Source organism: Arabidopsis thaliana (assembly GCF_000001735.4).
Source record: "Arabidopsis thaliana chromosome 1 sequence".
Taxonomy (NCBI): domain Eukaryota; kingdom Viridiplantae; phylum Streptophyta; class Magnoliopsida; order Brassicales; family Brassicaceae; genus Arabidopsis; species Arabidopsis thaliana.
In genome coordinates, this window is record NC_003070.9 from 26,583,098 (window position 1) to 26,602,011 (window position 18,914).

General features: G+C 35.6%; 4 protein-coding genes and 1 non-coding gene across 8 annotated transcripts; 3 read left to right on the forward strand and 2 right to left on the reverse strand.

Annotated features, from left to right (window-relative positions):
* Positions 1 to 472: 472 nt before the first annotated feature.
* AT1G70518 lies at positions 473 to 1,587 on the forward strand. Its single transcript, NR_143597.1, has 2 exons — positions 473 to 684; positions 1,151 to 1,587. It is a non-coding gene; the product is annotated as an other RNA (non-coding RNA).
* A 44-nt stretch (positions 1,588 to 1,631) lies between these two features.
* On the reverse strand, positions 1,632 to 4,531 carry CRK2 (cysteine-rich RLK (RECEPTOR-like protein kinase) 2). The gene is made up of 7 exons (NM_105720.4): positions 3,469 to 4,531; positions 3,281 to 3,394; positions 3,060 to 3,199; positions 2,762 to 2,972; positions 2,433 to 2,667; positions 2,200 to 2,350; positions 1,632 to 2,120 (listed from the first exon to the last, which is right to left on the reverse strand). Exons 1-7 carry the CDS (start codon positions 4,235 to 4,237, stop codon positions 1,791 to 1,793), a joined length of 1,950 nt encoding a protein of 649 aa, NP_177209.1. The 5' UTR covers positions 4,238 to 4,531; the 3' UTR covers positions 1,632 to 1,790.
* A 762-nt stretch (positions 4,532 to 5,293) lies between these two features.
* CRK3 (cysteine-rich RLK (RECEPTOR-like protein kinase) 3) lies at positions 5,294 to 8,679 on the reverse strand. Of its 3 annotated transcripts, NM_105721.2 has the most exons (8): positions 7,909 to 8,679; positions 7,415 to 7,803; positions 7,221 to 7,334; positions 6,938 to 7,077; positions 6,633 to 6,843; positions 6,305 to 6,539; positions 6,071 to 6,215; positions 5,294 to 5,985 (listed from the first exon to the last, which is right to left on the reverse strand). In NM_105721.2, exons 1-8 carry the CDS (start codon positions 8,280 to 8,282, stop codon positions 5,653 to 5,655), a joined length of 1,941 nt encoding a protein of 646 aa, NP_177210.1. In that variant the 5' UTR covers positions 8,283 to 8,679; the 3' UTR covers positions 5,294 to 5,652. The 3 variants fall into 3 exon arrangements, with proteins under 3 accessions (NP_177210.1, NP_001320922.1, NP_001320921.1); NM_001334460.1 differs by having other exon boundaries at positions 5,316 to 6,215; positions 7,909 to 8,618; NM_001334461.1 differs by having other exon boundaries at positions 5,355 to 5,985; positions 6,071 to 6,539; positions 7,909 to 8,674.
* A 2,153-nt stretch (positions 8,680 to 10,832) lies between these two features.
* On the forward strand, positions 10,833 to 11,673 carry EDA24 (Plant invertase/pectin methylesterase inhibitor superfamily protein). Its single transcript, NM_105722.3, has one exon. It carries the CDS (start codon positions 10,876 to 10,878, stop codon positions 11,377 to 11,379), a length of 504 nt encoding a protein of 167 aa, NP_564990.1. The 5' UTR covers positions 10,833 to 10,875; the 3' UTR covers positions 11,380 to 11,673.
* Positions 11,674 to 13,969: 2,296 nt separating this feature from the next.
* Positions 13,970 to 17,348, forward strand: AT1G70550 (NEP-interacting protein, putative (DUF239)). Of its 2 annotated transcripts, none has more exons than NM_001334462.1 (6): positions 13,970 to 14,769; positions 14,969 to 15,055; positions 15,139 to 15,348; positions 15,665 to 15,883; positions 15,969 to 16,131; positions 16,414 to 17,348. In NM_001334462.1, the coding sequence occupies exons 1-5, from the start codon at positions 14,413 to 14,415 to the stop codon at positions 15,969 to 15,971; spliced, it is 876 nt and encodes a 291-aa protein (NP_001319361.1). In that variant the 5' UTR covers positions 13,970 to 14,412; the 3' UTR covers positions 15,972 to 16,131; positions 16,414 to 17,348. The 2 variants fall into 2 exon arrangements, with proteins under 2 accessions (NP_001319361.1, NP_177212.2); NM_105723.3 differs by having other exon boundaries at positions 15,985 to 16,131.
* The last annotated feature ends 1,566 nt before the right edge of the window (positions 17,349 to 18,914 follow it).

Genomic DNA, 18,914 nt, shown 5'->3' on the forward strand with positions numbered 1-18,914 from the left:
GACGTTTTTAAAATTTAACACTTAAACTAATTTTAAAAAAATAATAGTGAAATACATGGTTTTAGTTAAAAGTTAAGAATTATTTATCTTAAAGTTTAAGTTTTAAATTGTTTCTAAATTTTTAGTGAAAACTATTATTATTTAATTATAATTTTACTAAAAAATATTTTTTAGAGAAAAGAAAAAAAAATAATAATTGAAGAAAAATAATACCTTGTTGGATTTTGTAGCAAAGAAAGCCCAATGAAAAAAGCCCATTCGAAGACCACCGTGAACTCGTCTGAAAAGCCCTTAGTTGCTGCTGCGTCTTTGTTGCAACTCCTCCGAAATTCTCCGTCTTCTTCATTCGTTTTTGACTCTTCTCTATACTTGTCGTCTCCTATCATCGCAATTCATCTTCCCCCGTTTGGTGTGTTAAACCGGAGAAATTTGGAGTTTCGCCGGAATCTTCCTCTGTCTATTGTATAATTTCCTCTGTCTTTGATCAAAAGTTGATCGTACTTGGATTCCCGATCTCTTCCTTCTAGATTAGGTCCTGGAATCGTCTTCTTAGGTGCTCCTCGCTTTCACTGCCCCCGATCTCTTCCTTCTCAATTAGGTCAAGAAAGAGAGGACGTGAGAGAATCAATTACGATTCTGAGATGATGAACTCGAGGATTACATGGATCATCATCAAGCGAACAGGTATGAAAAGATGGGAACGATGAATGATTTTGGTTTCTCGAAGAAGAAGGACGTGAGAATAGAGCGTATTTTGATTTCTCATGAATGAAGAAGAAGAGAATGCGTGATCTAAGTGTGTGTATTTATAAGGATGGTTTTTTTTTGGTTTATTGTTAATCTAACCGTTGGGGATTTGATATTGTAGAGGAAATCTAAATTAGATTCGATTTCCAGTTACGAATAATTATATCAATCTAACCAAAAAGGAAGTTACGTTTTGGTTGAAACTTTTTTTCGATATAACGTTTACAAAGAATCATCTTTTTCGCTCACAAAATATTATATATCAAAAGGTAAGAGAGAACATGAATGATGATCAATTTAAGAAGTTGAATAATTTCAACTCCATTGCTACTTTTATTCTAAATGGTTTCTTTGTATACAAAAATTTGTCTGTTCCTAACATATGTTGTGGTGGTTGCTACAGGTAGTCTTGGTTTGTGGAGCAGAAGCCAGTTTCTGAGGACTTGACAAATACAACACACGTTGACATCAACCTACCAATGCTGCTCTATTTGTCCAGAGAGAAGCCCGCCTGGTTCTGAGATCCCGTACAAGAAAGCAGGAGCACATAGTTTCTAAGTTCTGATCTATGTGTCCAGATAGAAGCAGCCTGGTTCTGAGATCACAACAAGAAAGCAGGAGCACAAACAACAACAAAGCTTGAGCTCGAGTACCTACCTTAAACTGCTGCATTGAACCACCAATCTTATATGTTTGCAAGTCTGGTGTGGATGAGGATAACATTTTTTTGAAGATGGCATATGTTGGGAAATTCTCAGACATTTCATTCTTTGTTTCTGTTGTCTTCTCTCTTGCAAACTCGCAAGTCCGTTTATAAGCTTGCAAACTATTAAAGATAAATGTTTGAAGCTATGGGTTGGTTGAAGAAATCGCACCTAGAGCTTGAATTATTGAGTACTTTTTTTTTGTTATCAAGTATGATACATAAGATATAACTTACCTATACTATCTAGCTTCTCTCACTGGTTTATACACAAAATTTTAGTTTCTGCTCAAAGATCAAAGATTTTGTATTCTCTTCTTCTTATACACTTCTTCAAAGCTCATCTACCATAAAAGGAACTTTGTGAGACAGTGGCAAGAGATGCACAACCAGCTGAATCACCATCAGAACCATCTCGAAGTTCCATGACTCTTTCATCCATAAACGGAGGATTACTCGGCAATGGCAAGACCTCCTCTTTGTTCTTTAGCATATGTAATAACTTAGACATCGGTGGTCTTAGCGAAGGGATCTCTTGAGTGCACAATAGCCCTATTTGAACAACTCTTGCTATCTCTTTCTTGATGATGTGACTGTCATACTGACTCTTCCAATCGAGGTTTGGATCATATATTTTCTCCAACTCTCCTGACTGAAAATGCTTCCATGCCTTCAATAAAAAACATAACACCACAATTAGTTTGAGAAGTGAAACCTGCAGACCCATAGACAAAATATGTCTAACTTACCTCTGTGATCAAACTGTCTGAGTAATCTGACATTTTGCTTTTGGTGTTCTGTTTTCCAGTTACAATCTCTAGTACAAGAACTCCAAAGCTGTAAACGTCTACCATCTCTGTTAGCTGACCATGTGCTAAGTACTCCGGAGCCATATAACCTCTGCAGTTTCACAAGTATTGGATCAGCTCAAACATTCATATCTTTTTGAAGAAATGGTACATTTTTCTGAATATATACTTACAAGGTCCCTGCAATGGCAGTGCTAATATGGCTCTTATCGTCCTGGAATGATCTCGCCAGACCAAAATCGGCGATTTTAGCTTGAAGCTTTGAATCTAGCAGAATATTACTTGCTTTTATGTCTCTGTGAATAATTTTCACAGACGACTGCTCATGCAGATACACCAATCCTTCAGCGGTTCCAACGATGATCGTGTATCTTCTCTGCCAGTCTAATGTTTTCCCTCTGTTCACGTCTGCAAAAGTAATAATGAAGACAGGTTTAGTGTGCTGCTGCATTCAAGATTCAACAATAAAAACTCATCATATAGTATTATTAGTAGTAGTTACCAAAGATGAATCGATCAAGGCTCTTGTTCTGAAGGTATTCATAGACAAGGAGACTCTCTGGTCCTGAGCAGCTGCAACCAAGCAGCCTAACAAGGTTCTTATGTTCAACAGTGCTGATCATGTTGACTTCATTGTAGAAATCGGTTGCTCTATGTCTGTTGTTAAAGAATAACCGCTTCACAGCGATATCTCTTCCGTCTGGAAGAACCCCCTAAACAAGCCAGAGAGATACCACTATATCACTCATTTGCTTTACAGGAAGGTATAGAAAGAGAGACATGATCATACACACACATACCTTATAGACAGTTCCAAATCCGCCTTGTCCAAGCTTGTTCGCGTTGTCAAAAGAACCTGTGGCTTTCTCTAGTGTTGAGTATTTGAAATTCAAGCTACTGTCTTTTAGTGTTTTCGCCATTTTCTCAACATCTTTTGATCCTGTTAAGCACCAAAGATCTCGGTTAAAAACACTCAATCCTTCTTAAACCAATTCATCACAAATCAAGAAACTAATCTTACCTCTTCTCTTCCTCTTTATGGTCCGACGTTTGCAGATATAAACACTTACTGCTACTCCAATCATGAAGACAACCACAGAGCTAAGTACTGACACCACAATCACTACCACAGAGCCTGCAAAAACAATTACTTATGACCATCAAGCGAATGAGATTCTATAGAAAGCATGAATCTTTTTATTGTGTTACCTCTTGATCTTCCGTTTCTTGGTATCTTATTCAAGAAATCTTGATCAGAGTACCGAAGGAAACATCCAGTGTGAAGCGCACGTCCTTCTGACCATGGCAAACATCCTTTAACCACAGAAGCAGAGGCATTCTCCAAACACTGTTTACAAGAATCAGGACTCAAAGTTCTCCAACAATTCGCCAACACAAACGCTGATTCAGATTCAGATTCACCCGCCTTTGCAGACGCACGAGCGTACCCTCCAGTCCCAGAAGCCTCAGTAACAGCATTTCTCAGCCCTTGTCTCACCGCATCACCAAAAGTCTTATTCTTTCTCGTCGTGTTTCCACATACGATGCTATCTTCAGGTCCTTTGTATTCATTATAGAAACTATAATTCTCAGCTCTCATAAAACATCCATCAAGAAAGATTCTACCTCCGTTCTGAGGATAACACTGCGGAAGCATCGTCCTTGCTTCCGCGTAACAGAGTACACAATCGTTTAAAGGAAGATCACCATAGCACTGCGCAAGACCATAGTTAGCGTCTGGTCCTGTACCGGTGAGAGCAACTCCAAAACCGGAAGTTTGTACTTGTGTGCTGATTTTCTCCATTGTGGCTACGAAATTTGGGACATAAGCGGTTTCGTTGTGCTCAAGCAAAGGTGAGCAAGTGACTTTAACGGCTCTAGCCCTTGCGTCTCCGGTGATTTGACGGAGTGATGAAAGAAGAAACATCAAGAGACATGGAAGGTACAGAGGAAGGATATGGACAGGTTCTTTCTTCATTTTGTTTTGTTTGATTGAGAAAGAGATCTCCTTTTTTTATTCCCTCATCAAGGGTTTTGTGTTCTGTTTCAAGTTGTGAAGAAAGAAGAAGCAGAGAGATTAAGAATTGGAGATGATGAAATTGAAGAATTTTCAACTGCTTGACTTTGATGATATTGGTTTGTTAGAGTCAACCAAATTTGCTGTCTTTCTCTCTCTCTCTCTACTGGTTTAGTCAAAAAGTTAATAAAAAAAATTGATAATGGAGATTGTTGGATTTCTTCTTAGTCTTGAATTCACACTTGGAAACCAAACCAGCTCGATCATGTTGTTGAAGTCGTTGTCTTCATTCAAATATTTGTCGTTTTCATAAACCTAAAAACCAGTGGACTAATAATTAATAGAGCTTATCTTATGTGGAGCCGGTTCGGTTTAATTGGATAAATCTCTTTACCGGTATCATGAAAAATTCAATTTTCTGATTAGTTAAAGAAAAAAGAAAACGTCACATATGCGTAGTGTTTAGTAAGATGACATTCAAGAAAATGGATAAAGTGACGTTAGACTACTTTAAATAAAGAAATAGGTTTGTTGGGTTGATTTTTTTTTTGTCAATTTGTTGGGTTGATTTAGTAGGCCTAGTTGGTATAGTACAATAAAAGTTGTACAAATAATAAAAATATATATAACAAAATACCATTTACATGTTGCCATGGTCAAAGTTTTATTCAAGATCAATTGCAAAGAAAAATGAGAAGTAGTTGGACATTCAATTCTAAAAATGTTAAATCTAGTTGGCTATAATAAAGACATATGTAGTATATGTGTTTCTATCTAGTAGTCTCCTATGGCTTCCTTGAAAGAAAACAAAAACACTGATAAAAAGTCCTTGATTCGAATCCACTTGTGCAAAAATTAGGAGATCATGATCCAAACTTTGCGGTAATAAATTTAGTGAATTTTTAGTGATTTGATTTTTTTCTTGTGTACATTTAATATGTTTCATATTTTGATTCTTAGGTAAATATCCTTATGGCATTATTTGGTTTTACTCGAATTTCTTTGCATTTGTGGTTGCATTTTTCTATTTAAATATGACATTTACTCTTTCTCTTTTTGTAAAGTTAAAACGAGAACAAACACAAAAACCGCTTACTAATATACAAAGCTACTCAAAATTAACACACAAAATAAAACTACTGAACCGTAAACCGAATCACTACAATCAAAACCGAGGCTAAACCGGAATCTGTCCCCGTCATGTAAGCTCTACATTGTTCACTTCCTAGCTTCTATGACATTGTCGTGGCACATAAGTAACCCTCAGTTCCTAGCTAACACACGATTAATTGGCATCTCAATTTTTGTACATATGACACAAGATGATTCAGAATCCACACGAAAGGATACTGATATATCTAACACGATCTAAAACCTCATCTAGGTTCAAAGAAACTCGAACCCTCGGTTATGTAGTCACTCCTTGATCCTGAAGAATTAGACTGATTCGTCGTGGGAGTCATCATCATCTTTCTCATCTCTACTACACTTCCTGGATTCAGAAACGGTGGTTGCGTCGGCGTATGAATCTCCAAACTCCCTTTCATCATTTTCACAACCACAGACATCGCAGGCCGCTGATCAAACGCTGCTTGAACACAGAGAAGCCCAATTTGAAGTAGCCGTGACGCTTCTATCTTGTTGAAGTTATCACCTAAGATTGGATCCACTGCCTCTTCCACATTGCTTGTTCTGTACAGACTCCATACCTAAAATATGTTTTCAAGATTCAAGAAAAAGGATTTGATCTAAAATCAAGAAAATGTTTGAACTACTTGTAGAGAGTTAGTTTACCGATTGTAGGATCGAACCAGCGTCTTGTACGAAGGCATTGTTACGTTTTCCGGTTATAACTTCAATCATAAGAACTCCAAAACTATAAACGTCTGCTTTCTCAGTTAGTTTTCCTCGTACTACATATTCTGGTGCCATGTAGCCTCTGTTTCCACAAGTAAGAATCTTCAGAAACAACACAAGAAACGGTAGAGAGAGATATTAAAGTTACAAAGATAAGTTTTGAGACTTTACAGTGTACCGGCGATGGCAGTGCTGATATGAGTCTTGTCCTCTGGGAACAATCTAGCCAATCCAAAATCAGCAATTCTTGGAGTAAAATCATCTTCCAAAAGGATATTACTCAGCTTAATATCTCTATGTATGATTCTAAGATTTGACTCCTCGTGAAGATACGCCATTCCTTCTGCTGTACCAAGTATAATCTTGAATCTCTTTGCCCAATTCAACGGTTGAACATCTTTTCTTACTGAACCAAAACAAAGCAACAAGAACAAGTCAATAAAAGATCCATCAAGACATGGTAACTGTAGTAAAAGGTTTAGGATTGACAAAAACAAACCGAAAAGATAGTCGTGGAGGCTTTGATTTGCAATGTATTCATAGACCAGAAGGCTCTCTGGTCCAGTTATGCTGCATCCCAAGAGCTTAACAAGGTTCTTGTGGTCTACTTGGCTTATTAGATTAACTTCGTTGAAGAAATGATCCACCCATTGCTTTGTGTTGAAGAACAGTCTCTTTACTGCAACAGTCTTACCATTAGTAAGAACTCCCTACTCCACAAAAAGGGCAAAGAGTTAACCAATTGAGAAGTAGGAACATTCCAACATGAAACTCTAGAAAATGTATAATAAGAACAGAACTTACCTTATAGACAGAGCCAGATCCTCCTTGTCCTAACTTATTTTTGTCGCTGAAGTAATCGGTAGCCCTCTCGAGATTCTCATAGGAGAAACAGAGATTAGATTTGTTCGCAAGCATGAATAATGACCCTAGTTGCTTCTTCTCTACATTACATTACACACACACACACACAAATATCTGTTAAGATCAAGACTTCACTATTATAACCACTCAAACTCTATGACTAATCTTGAAAACTAAGCTATTTCTGGAACATAAATCTTAACTAATTCTTTATGGAACAAACCTCTTTGCTTCTTGGCGTGTCTCTTTTTAAGCAAGAAACCAGCGGCAGAGACCAACAGAACAAAAGCCACAACCGAAGATGTCACCGCCAAAATCACACCCAAATGGTTATGACCTGATCAACAAGAATGTTGCTAAATAAATGTTACAAACATATACTAAATTTAAATCATATTTCAAGCTTATTCTACTTACCACCATTACCATCTGATGTAGAATTTCCAGAATTGTTATAAAACTTTTGAGTAGAAAACCTCATATAGCAACCAGCACTAAGAACTCGACCTTCTTCATTAACCAAACAAGAACCAATCCTCACTGAAGCTTTACTCAAACACTCAACACAACCACTTCTATTAAGAGTCTCCCAACACTGAGCCAGACCATGAACCGTCACGTTATGTCTATCCACAAAACCAGCATAGAATCCACCATTTCTCACCGCCTCCACACTCATGTTCTTAACCAACTCTGCAGCGTTATCCCGAAATACCGTCCGGTTTACTCCGGTAATCTCCTTTGGAGCACAAACTGTCCGGTCTTGCAAGCTTAACGTCTCGTTATAGAAATTGTAGTCATCGTACCTAAAACAAAGATACAACAATCGATTATAACCAAATGCAAGAATCAATCAAACCATAAAGTTAAGATTTTTATCGGATTGAAATGAGTGTGAGAGAGAAACAAACCTGATGTAGCAACCATCTGAGAAGACTTGACCACCACGAGTACCTTTTTGGAAAGGTAAGCAACGAGGAACTTTAGCTTTGATCTGAGCGAAACACAAGTCGCAATCTTTCTTATCAAGATCTTTTATACACTCTCCGTAAGCGTAGACGGTTAAGTTTCCGGTACCGTTGACCACTTGTCCGTAACCTTTAGCTTCCACTAGTGGAGAGACCGCGTCCATGGCGGCGAGGAAATTGGTGACGAAGAGACTTCTCTGTTGCGGCGTCGTTGTTCTGTTGTTGCATATCTGAGCCACTGTGTCTCCTCTCGAGTCTGAAACAGAAGGGCTTATAAACAAACCCAGAATAAGAAGAAGAAGAGTCAGAATCGGCATCTGGGTTTAGTGGTTAAGCTTTTGAAATTGAACAAGAAAGCATTTGTGTAAGGTTTTTGATCTTTGCTCTGTTTTCTTTTTCTTCTCTCTTGAAATGGATTGGGTGATTGAGAATCAAGAAGGAGACACGATCGGGAAGTTGAAATTGAAATTCTTAGATTTTGGTTGTTGGGTCAACAAAAGAAGAAAACTTGGAAAATTTTCCAGTTTGAGAGTTTTTCCAATTGTAAGAGAAGTCAAAGAGTGGACTTTTGTCTTCTTACGATTCAACGAAAGATACCGATCGCATTGGGGTATTGAAAGCAGAAAACGACGCCGTGTGGGAGTTATGTTCTGTTTTAATGCACGGGGCATCATGACGTCATTGCTTTTGTCACTTTTTTGTATGTTCTGTTTTGTCACCCACAATGCGGAACATAGAAAAAACAAGGATTTCTGTTACGGTTATATAAGTTATACAATCGTTGGGTAGTTGCCAATTTGCAATTCGTATTTACTAGGCATGGAACTTTAAACAGAATAGAGAATGTCGAACCAGACCGAGATTTTCCGAATTTCGATTTAGGGAATTGAGCTAAGTCACTAACGGTAAAGTCTATTTTAGTAACCGTTAACCGTTCAGTTCATAATAAACTTGTATATTTATCGATTAACCATTCGGTTCGAGTGTTTGAACTGATCAAAACCAGTAAACGATAAACATATAACCTCTAAAGTTCATTATATCTAGCCATCGTCGGCCAGCCTCTTTGTCTTTTTCTTCTTACGTCGTAATAGTAAGAATATTTTACTAATTTGCACTGTCTGAAACTCTGAATAGTCCAACACAAACAAATTCATGAGTGATATGAAATTAAAAACAGATTTTGATCAATGCAAGAATCTTCTAAAGTTCGGAGTAATTTTCCGGATATTTCCTCTTTTACGTTTTTTTGTAGGAATAGTTTGAGAAAACAAGGCAACGTAATGGATAATGGCGTAAGTTCTCGTCTGCCGTATTGTGAAGGTCGTCTCTAAATCAAAGCAACTTCAAAGTCTTCAATTATTCTTTTTATTCTTTCTCCACCACAATTATCCATCGACAATCTTACTTTTATCAGCCATTTTATCTGAATTTGCCGCATATTTTGACTTACTTGTACATTCTGAAAATGACAGTTTTATTCCTGTCAAACTAATCAACCATCACTTTTTGAAAATTACGTTTTTGTGAACTAATGAAACAGTGTTTTGTTTCGTTATTTTTCAATCAGGCAGATAGATCTTAGAAAATAATTGTCTTAAAAATTTACATAAATTTGTGAAATTATTGGTACCAGATAATTTTCGGCGAATTTTATTTAGAAAAACGAAAATAATAGAAACCGATGGGTCCTCGACGTCTAGAAGCAAAGCGACCAACCCGTGACTATCAAAGTCAGCGTCAACTCCAAATATGAAATATCCAACCCATGCTTATTGTATTACTATATCATTGCATTAATATCTTATCGCAAAAACAAAATCCTTACATTGATTGAGATCTATTTCGAAGTCATGTCATTCTAAGATTATTAAACTCTTATCTTTTCAGTACAAGCTAAACCATGTTCTGAAGTGATAGCGATGTTGTGTTGTATTTTTCTTCTTGTTGTTTATTGACGAAATGATGCATTTTGAGTCTACCATTAAGCGACGTTCTAAGATTTTTTTTCTTCGGATTGACGAAACGAATAATCTCGAGCTTGTTCTACACGTTAGTTAATTAGTTTCAACTTTCAAGATATTAGAATTTGTTGGCAATTATATAATGATGAAAGCTTTGACTTATGTTTAGTTGTGTGAGCACTGGCCACTAATCGCACCTTCTCCACCCATAACCACCACTATTACTCTTTTGAATTAAATAATTTTTTAATGAAACGATAATCAAGCCACTCTCGTCGTGAGTGTAATTTGTCAAAATCTTTATACATCAAACTAGAACAATAAATTCATATGTTAGCATCAATAACCCCAAACGAGACTCATTTCCATAGTCTCATGAGTTAGAACGAAAACTACTAACGAAGATTACTTAAAACTTTTTTTTTTTGTTCAGGACAAAGAGAATAAAACATTATTTGTCCAGCCCACAAGAAACTGGACTTGACAATTGCTGCACTAGATCCTTCTGCACTATCTTTCTTAAATGGTCTAAATTAAAAACATTGTCAACACATAAAAGCCCAAATTAGTATGAATTGGGAATAAAAATAAGGCCATTTTGTAAGTTGATTCATCGGCCATGGCAGGGCCATTACGAAGCATTGTCAGAAAACATAAACCACAAAATGAAATGGAAATTTATAATTGCGTTTTTTCAGAACAAAGCAAAAATAAAAATAAGAAGGAAATAACCCATCATTAGGCCTAATTAACCAAGGAACTAAATTTGATATGTCTCTCTAATTATTCACCGGCGACAATTTATTGAAACTCTTTTCCTCAAAAGAACTTACTAAAATTACCCATTTTTTCTTTTAGCGTATGCATTATTATAAATAACAACCACCCTCTATTTGTTCAAATAATCAACAACCGGTGTTCAAATACCACGCAATTTTACATAAAAATGTCTACAAATCTCCACCTTGCCACCGCGGTGATCCTCCTCCTCCTGACCGCGAGCCAAAGCGGTGTAGCAATGGCTCAGAGGGTTATGGGAGGCGGACGCGATCCATGCTCCGTGTCAGATTTCAAAGTGTTGTGCAGATCAGTGGTTAAGGGCCAAAAGAATGTTAACGCAGCGACGGAGGTTTCCATAAGAGAGCTGATGAAAAGAACGATCAAGGCCAAAGAAGCCGCCAAGATTAGCCGGAAAAGTGGAGGAGGGCTCAAAACTTGCTACTCAAACTATGATAGTGCACTCGAAAATCTACAAAAGGCGTTGAAAAACATCAAACAAAATGATGGGTTTAGTCTTAACATCAATCTTAGTGCCTCCTTGACGGACTTTGATACGTGCAATGACGCCATGGGTGGTGGTACGGCTTCGAATGTCTTCGCCAAATCCACAAGCACGTTGCATGAAATGGCTGATAATTGCTTGGCTCTCTCTACCCTTGTCAAACAATGATGATGAAGCCAAATGTGAATATTTTAATTCGAACAAGATAACAAAAAGGAAAATAATGAAAAAATGTTTGAGTTTACGGTAGAATTGTTTTCTTTTTTTGACTCTTGTGTATAGTTTCGGAATGTTTTGAACATTGTGTGATTAAGAGGGTTTCAGTTGGTTGCTTATAAAACATACAAATGTTCTTTCGTCTCACCAAATAAAGCCCAATATACTTCAGGCCCATATAAAGCCCAAAATAGTAAATCTCAGGCCCTTTTTGCCATAAGAAAAGCGACAGTCACATTTGCAGGCATTAATCATCATTTGCATCATGATGATGTATCAGTAATAATGTGTATGGTCCGAACAAAAATGTAATAATCACGCCGCTTTGTGAAACACCTTGTTCAAAAAATGATGACTAATCATAGTCCAATGCTGAATCGTATAAAATATAAACATTCGATAATCATAGTCGAATGCCAAATCGTACAGTAGAAATATAAATACTAAGTTCTTAGCTAACTCCAAGAAATTGAAATAAAATTTAACCTCGTGGAAGAAAAAGCTGAGCATGGGACGGCTTTAGACAGCATCATTGCTCGTACATCAAATTGTTGTATCCTCCTTTTGCTTCAATATTCCTCTTTTTCTTCACTTTTTCACATTCTTTCTCTGTCTTCTTTTAGTTAAAAAGAAAGTAGACTATAATCGAACAGATTAAATGCTAGCTATATCCAATTTTCATTATTTATATTCGTTCACACAGAAATGGAAATGGTGTAGTGGAATTTATGATGAAGATTCGGCCATGTTGAATTATACATGCCTAGTTTTCTGGAGTATGAGAACGACAATATCATGTTGCAAACACTTTATATTTTGATCAGGGAATTTTTGAATCTGCATTGATTATTGGAGTTACTCAGTTTGTTTCTCTAACCTTCTGCTCAAAGCTGAATCGTACGTATACATTTACAAAGTTAGAGCCAAACATTACGTCAAAAACTGGTAAGCATAAAAGCTAGTGTGAACAGATAATTTTGTACTCTCGGATTAGTGATCTACTAATGCAAATATGTAGTGATTCATTTTTCAGTTAGTGGTCGCAATAATTCTCCCTCATGAGTTATGATTCAGAGATTCATATATAATAGTAGTATAATACTTGCTCCTATGAGCCACCAAAGCTATTACCCTTTGATGCCATTCTTTTTGTTGACAGGAATCAAATTCTCCCGCTTTATAGAAGACCTTTTATTCTTACACATTCTTCATTATTTGAATTAATTTCTTTAACATTTCTTACATTTTCTCATTTTGTTCGATCATACGATGGATATTAAACTAAGATAGAATTGTTATAGACCACAATAGCTGGTATATATGGATCGGATTCTTCATACTTTCTATGCTACAAGTACGTCTGTATGCGTCTTTATGTACGTATTCATGTATACGTGCACGCATGCGTATGGCCCCAACCATTAAACCCTTTGGGATCGATACATAAATTTTGCATCCGCCAAATAAGCTGTGTTTAGATATGAATTCACAATTCAGATAAAGATGGGGAAAAACTTTATATCCTTTACTACTTTGGGTTAAAAAACTTAAAGCGAGTTGGATCTAACTGTATTATCCAAAATAAACGAGAATTGTCTTCTTGAGGTTAATTAGCTATTATATAACGTCATGTTGTGCCATTGTGCCAAACTCAGTCATAATTTTATTTTTCTCTCAATCATAAGTTCTCTCTGGTCAACTCTGCTTCGGTATTGAGTATAATTAATCAAAAGCCAAATAGAAAACAGTATGGTACAAGACTCAAATCTCAAAAGAGACAAAAATCTATATGCATGCCATAGTGATTTTTGAAAGAAATGGAAGAGAAAAAAAAATGAGAGGGGAAAAGCTAGAGGAGAGCGATGACCCATTAAGATTAAATGGACTAACAAACGAAACGATCATCAATGTGTAAGTGTCCCTACGAGGACCGCACCCACTTAATTCCCCAAATTCAATACCTATTGACCCTCTTTTCTTATAATGACCCACTTATAATTATTATCGTATATTGTTGTATATTGTCGTTACAAGATTGTGAAATGTTTTATATTTTCTATACACGACGAATAACCTGGTCAAGCTATATATCGAGATTCAAGTAAGTATATATAATCGCATGCTTGGTTAAATCAGTCCTCCATTTCGAGAGACAATATGATTATACTTTAAAAAATAGAGACTCTCGAATGTCGACAATCAAATGTCACAACTCGTACTATGCTATTGTAATGTTTTTCAATCAATAAACTTGGTTTGTTTTCCACAATTTTATATATAGTTTTATTAAATTTATATCACCGGTTGGTGTTGAGCCTAACAAATAATATGCATTATTAATAGTCTACTACTACTAGTTTGTGATATATTCTTTTTCCAGCTTGGAGAGAAGATTAAGCATATTTTGGTCTCTGATTAAAGAGATTACGTACCGTAACCTCAAGACTTCTATAATTAAAAGAAAAAAATCACCATATTTGTTTGTTAGAAACTCCAAGAGATTCCATAACAAAAACATTTCATTATTCTACAAGCAACATTGTGAACATGGACCATAAATTTAACTTGTACAGTACTCTACATAAACGGTAAAAAACAATAAAGCGCTTGGAAAAAGAGAGTAACACCAGAAAGCAAAGAGCTTTGAAGAAACCCAAATTCAAAGGTACTCAATTTCATCTGACTAGCTCTGACCCCATTTCTTCAAACCAAAGAATGATCACACCAAATCCAAAATTTCCCCTATAAATTACCTATCTCACATAAATATAAAGTTTACTTCTCTTACCTCTCTTTCCTCTTTTTATCATTTACTTCATAAACTTTCTAGATATCTGCAAAGCCCTTAATTTGAATTCATCACTAACCCACATGCCCAAAACTTTAGCAACACACAACCCTAATAAATTTTTGTTGGAGGGTTCGATGAGTTAATTCATTCTTTATTGTTTTTGATCTTCTGTGTTTTCCCTTAAGAAAGTGATTATGTGTTTAATAGGTTTGTTGGGAGATGTGTCAGTGACATCAAGAAGACGAACAACAATTCAAAACCGTATTAAATGTTGTCTTTTTGATCACTCAAGAAGAAAACAACAAGACAGCAGATGTTTTCATCATTCTTCACAACAAGTTTCGTTCAAGTCTGATCCGATGTTCTCCTCTAGCTTTCTCAGATTGATTCTTTTACTCTGTCTCGTCTCTTCTTCCTTCTCCTCCACCACTTCTTCCTCCAACTCCACTGCCGCCGATCAAACTCTCCGGCCGCAAGAAGAGCTCCAGAAGCTAACACTGATTAGACAAGAACTCGACAAAATCAACAAGCCGGCTGTGAAAACTATTCAGGCAATTTCTCTATTCTCAAATATCTCAATTTGATAAATGTATATATATACAGACATCTTTGTTTACTTTGTTACTCTGTTTCGACTCTGTTTTTGCTCTGTTTTTACTCTGTTTTGTTAATTAACTGACATGCAAGTTTTGTTACTCTGTTCTTACTCTGTTTTTTGCTCTGTTTCTTTTCCATGTGTTATGTTTGCAGAGCTCAGATGGAGATAAAATAGATTGTGTTTCAACTCATCAGCAACCAGCTTTCGATCATCCTCTCTTACAAGGACAAAAACCATTGGTAAATATTATTTTCCCTCCTCTTCTCCATTTTATCTCTTTTCATTAGTATTCTTATCAAAGATTTCAAATGTTCTTATTTAGGATCCGCCTGAGATACCAAAAGGATACAGCGAAGATGATGGATCATATGAAAACTCCCAGCTTTGGAGTTTATCCGGTGAGTCTTGTCCGGAAGGTACGATTCCGATAAGAAGAACAACGGAACAAGACATGTTAAGAGCAAGTTCTGTCCAAAGATTTGGTCGGAAAATCAGGCGCGTGAAGAGAGATTCCACAAATAACGGACACGAAGTAAGTACCATTTTGATAACCATAATTAAGCAAAAAGTCAGAGGTTTCTTACCTTTTTTATCCTCTATAAAGAAAAAGATAGAGAATGATACCAAAATTCAGCTTTTTCGTAATTCTTTGCACGACCATTACTAAGTTGTATCATCCAAAGGAGTGAAGCGTGACATAACTAAAGATTATTCTCTGTTCACATCGTAAAAAAGATTATTCTCTGTTCCTTTTTCTCTTTTTCTGTGTTTACGAAAATGATACTCCAATTTTAGCGTTTGAGAATTTATTTGATTGATTATTTTTGTAAAAATGACTTATTTTGTAGCATGCGGTGGGATATGTAACCGGGAGACAATATTACGGGGCAAAAGCAAGTATTAACGTGTGGTCGCCACGTGTTACGAGCCAATACGAATTTAGTCTTTCTCAGATTTGGGTTATTGCCGGTTCGTTCACACACGATCTTAATACCATTGAAGCCGGTTGGCAAATTAGCCCGGAGTTGTACGGCGATACTTACCCAAGATTCTTTACCTATTGGACGGTAAATGTTACCTTCAACTTTAGTATCCTTAGTTTACGGTAAAGTTTTTAGTTTTATTGAATTAACATTTTGTTAACAATGGTAGTGATAGTGATTTTCAGTCCGATGCATATCGAACAACGGGTTGCTACAATTTGCTATGTTCCGGTTTCGTTCAAACCAACCGTCGAATCGCGATAGGAGCTGCGATTTCTCCTAGATCTTCGTATAAAGGTGGACAATTCGATATAAGCTTATTAATTTGGAAGGTAATTTTTCTTCTTCTCTCATATACATATTTATGCATATCATCAATGAAAAATACTAACAATATTTTACAACATACTATACCTATAATAATTCAGCTGTATTCTGCAAAAAAATTACCAGTCACATTTCTTATATAATTTATAATCTTTTAAGAAGAATTTCACATGGTTCACATCAATGTTTCGTGGGTCAACCAGCTCCTACTTTAGAAAGTCTTAAATAATTTGACTTTTTTTAGTCATAACAATAACATTACACATGCTTGTATAATCTACGTATAGGATCCGAAGCACGGTCACTGGTGGCTACAATTCGGGTCAGGTGCATTAGTCGGTTATTGGCCAGCGTTTTTATTCACGCATCTAAAGCAACATGGAAGCATGGTCCAATTCGGGGGCGAGATTGTGAACAACCGACCCGGCGGTTCACACACTACGACTCAAATGGGTAGTGGACATTTTGCCGGTGAAGGTTTTGGTAAAGCATCTTATTTCCGGAATCTCCAAATTGTTGACTGGGACAACACTCTTATACCCGCTTCGAATCTAAAGATTCTCGCAGACCATCCCAATTGTTATGATATAAGAGGTGGGACGAATCGTGTGTGGGGTAACTATTTTTACTATGGAGGTCCAGGAAAAAACCCTAGATGTCCATGAAGAATCAAGAAAACAAAAGCAGAAAAAGGTTATTGATTATTATTCTTACATGTAGTGCACATGAATTTTGGGATTAAGGGAGATTAGGAATTTACATTGCCGCTAGGTGTTTTGCAAATATCATGTAGATGAGTTTTTTTTCTTTCTTTACCATAACAATATCACCACGAGCGAACAAAATCTTGTTTAAAAATGATCAGTATAAAGTTTGGTAGTGAATTATACCTTTTTTTTTTTGGAATTTGTGATGGCATTATGGGTTTTGTAATGTTTACATTGATTAGTGTTACCAATGTGAGATGGAGAATCGAGTGTTGCTATGTTATGTCGTATATGGTTCTGAAGTTTCTTTGATTTCAATATAGAGTTAAATGCAGTATTAAAATTGTCAGATTCATCATTCGTGGACCAAAAGATTGATTGTTCTATGGAAAAGTCATAGTGTAATTGGTTGTAGCAGAGACCTCATAATTAATTGGGAATGGCTGTAAAATTCTGACGAATATTAGTCACAACTGTCCATTTATTGATTAATAATATATGAAGAGTTAAGCAAAATAAAATTAGAGGTGGTAATGTATTTACGTGGGACCATAAATTAAAATGCCGATTTAATGGTCTTCATTAATCGCCCCACGTGCCTTCTTTTATTATTTTCGATAGAACACATTTCACCAGATTCATATAACTATTCGAGCCAGTTCCATAACATTTTTTATTTTTTTTTGTCATCCATAACATTTTTATTCCCTTAAAAGTGTTTCTTAATGTTAATTTTATTATATAGTTCTAATTTGATTGTAACCGAGTAACAGTTAATCCAATTTTCAGTTCCAGTTGTTTTTATCATTTTCGTAATGCACCATGTTTTAATTTGTGTATAATCTATGCACTAAAATGCTATTTAAAGAAATCTCACACGGTTAGATTATACAAGAGAAAATCACATATTCATCACATCTGAAGTTAATTTTAGTTATTAATTTTAAATAAGCATAAATAAGCTTTAAAACTCTCTAAAACCTAAATAATCATAACATTATTCATACATGGTGTGTAAAATGAGTGTTAAAAATTCGTTAACCAAAAATACTAAAATAGTGTTGAACACAGATTATCAACATTTTTGTTTTGTTTTGTTTATGCATGAAATAATATGGGCCCAAAATAGGCCTAATAGTTGTAAGAGAAAACATGAGCCGAGACTAGTCAAATTTACGGCCTTGGCCTTTTTGGGAGAAACTCAGATTGTATTTTTTTTTTGGTATTTTTTTTGGGTATGTTTATGCAATCATCAATCCCACAATTTTCATTTAAAATGCACAAAATATCCGTTTCGACAACTCAAAACACATTAGGTTTGCCAAATTTTGATTTGGTTTGAAAAGATACTAAATAGGTTTTGATTTAGTTTTGGTCTATATAGAGAGAGTAATCCAATGTCTCTTCCATTTTTGTAAGACAAAACTCTATTTTAGAGTTATATATTGGAGCAAAATCTCCTCCAAAATAGAGTTTTTCAAAATAGAGAAAATATAGAAATTTACATTGAAGATGCTCTTACTTAAATTTAGTTTTTCTTGTTACGATTGATTTGTTTATCTTTGATAATGATTTAGATGGTATAGGCCACAAACTACATAGTTTAGAGACAGTAAAACCTGAATCGATGGGTTAAAAAAATAAAATTTTAGCTATGAGAATTATGATTTGGATTTGGATTTGAAAGTGCGAATATGATTTGGATTTCTGTTAATACATAAACAGTTTTCATTACAAAAAATAAAAATAAAAATAAAAAATGACGACAAGCAACAAGAACAACGGCGAGTGAAGTGGAAGCGTGAAGCATGCAAACCGACTCATCATGTTCTTTGTCCTTTACTCTCACCGTTTTAACTACGTAGGCTCGCCATTTGGCAAACACTCTCGGAGAATCTATTTATTACGAATTATACTAGTAATATTTTTAAATGATTAAGGAAGGACTTAAAAATGAAGACGACACTTCGATAATTAGCACTAGAGTCGACAATTTTGAAGTCAACCTAATTAAATACTAGTAGCTTTCCTCTTCATTCAATTATAGGTAAGGCTAAATAATCATATCGAACCTTTCCACG

Bases quoted from the DNA above. Each gene is read 5' to 3' on its own strand.
- CRK2 (NM_105720.4), bottom strand. From the start codon at position 4,237: ATGAAGAAAGAACCTGTCCATATCCTTCCTCTGTACCTTCCATGTCTC. The intron at 3,200-3,280 runs GTAAGATTAGTT...GGTGCTTAACAG, and splicing joins CATAAAGAGGAAGAGAAGAG to GATCAAAAGATGTTGAGAAA. The intron at 2,668-2,761 runs GTAACTACTACT...TTACTTTTGCAG, and splicing joins CCTTGATCGATTCATCTTTG to ACGTGAACAGAGGGAAAACA.
- CRK3 (NM_105721.2), bottom strand. From the start codon at position 8,282: ATGCCGATTCTGACTCTTCTTCTTCTTATTCTGGGTTTGTTTATAAGC. The intron at 6,844-6,937 runs GTAAGTTCTGTT...TTTGTGGAGTAG, and splicing joins GATCTGGCTCTGTCTATAAG to GGAGTTCTTACTAATGGTAA. The intron at 5,986-6,070 runs GTAAACTAACTC...AACATATTTTAG, and splicing joins CTGGTTCGATCCTACAATCG to GTATGGAGTCTGTACAGAAC.
- EDA24 (NM_105722.3), top strand. From the start codon at position 10,876: ATGTCTACAAATCTCCACCTTGCCACCGCGGTGATCCTCCTCCTCCTG.
- AT1G70550 (NM_105723.3), top strand. From the start codon at position 14,413: ATGTGTTTAATAGGTTTGTTGGGAGATGTGTCAGTGACATCAAGAAGA. The intron at 15,884-15,984 runs GTAAATGTTACC...AGTGATTTTCAG, and splicing joins GATTCTTTACCTATTGGACG to TCCGATGCATATCGAACAAC. The intron at 16,132-16,413 runs GTAATTTTTCTT...ATCTACGTATAG, and splicing joins TAAGCTTATTAATTTGGAAG to GATCCGAAGCACGGTCACTG.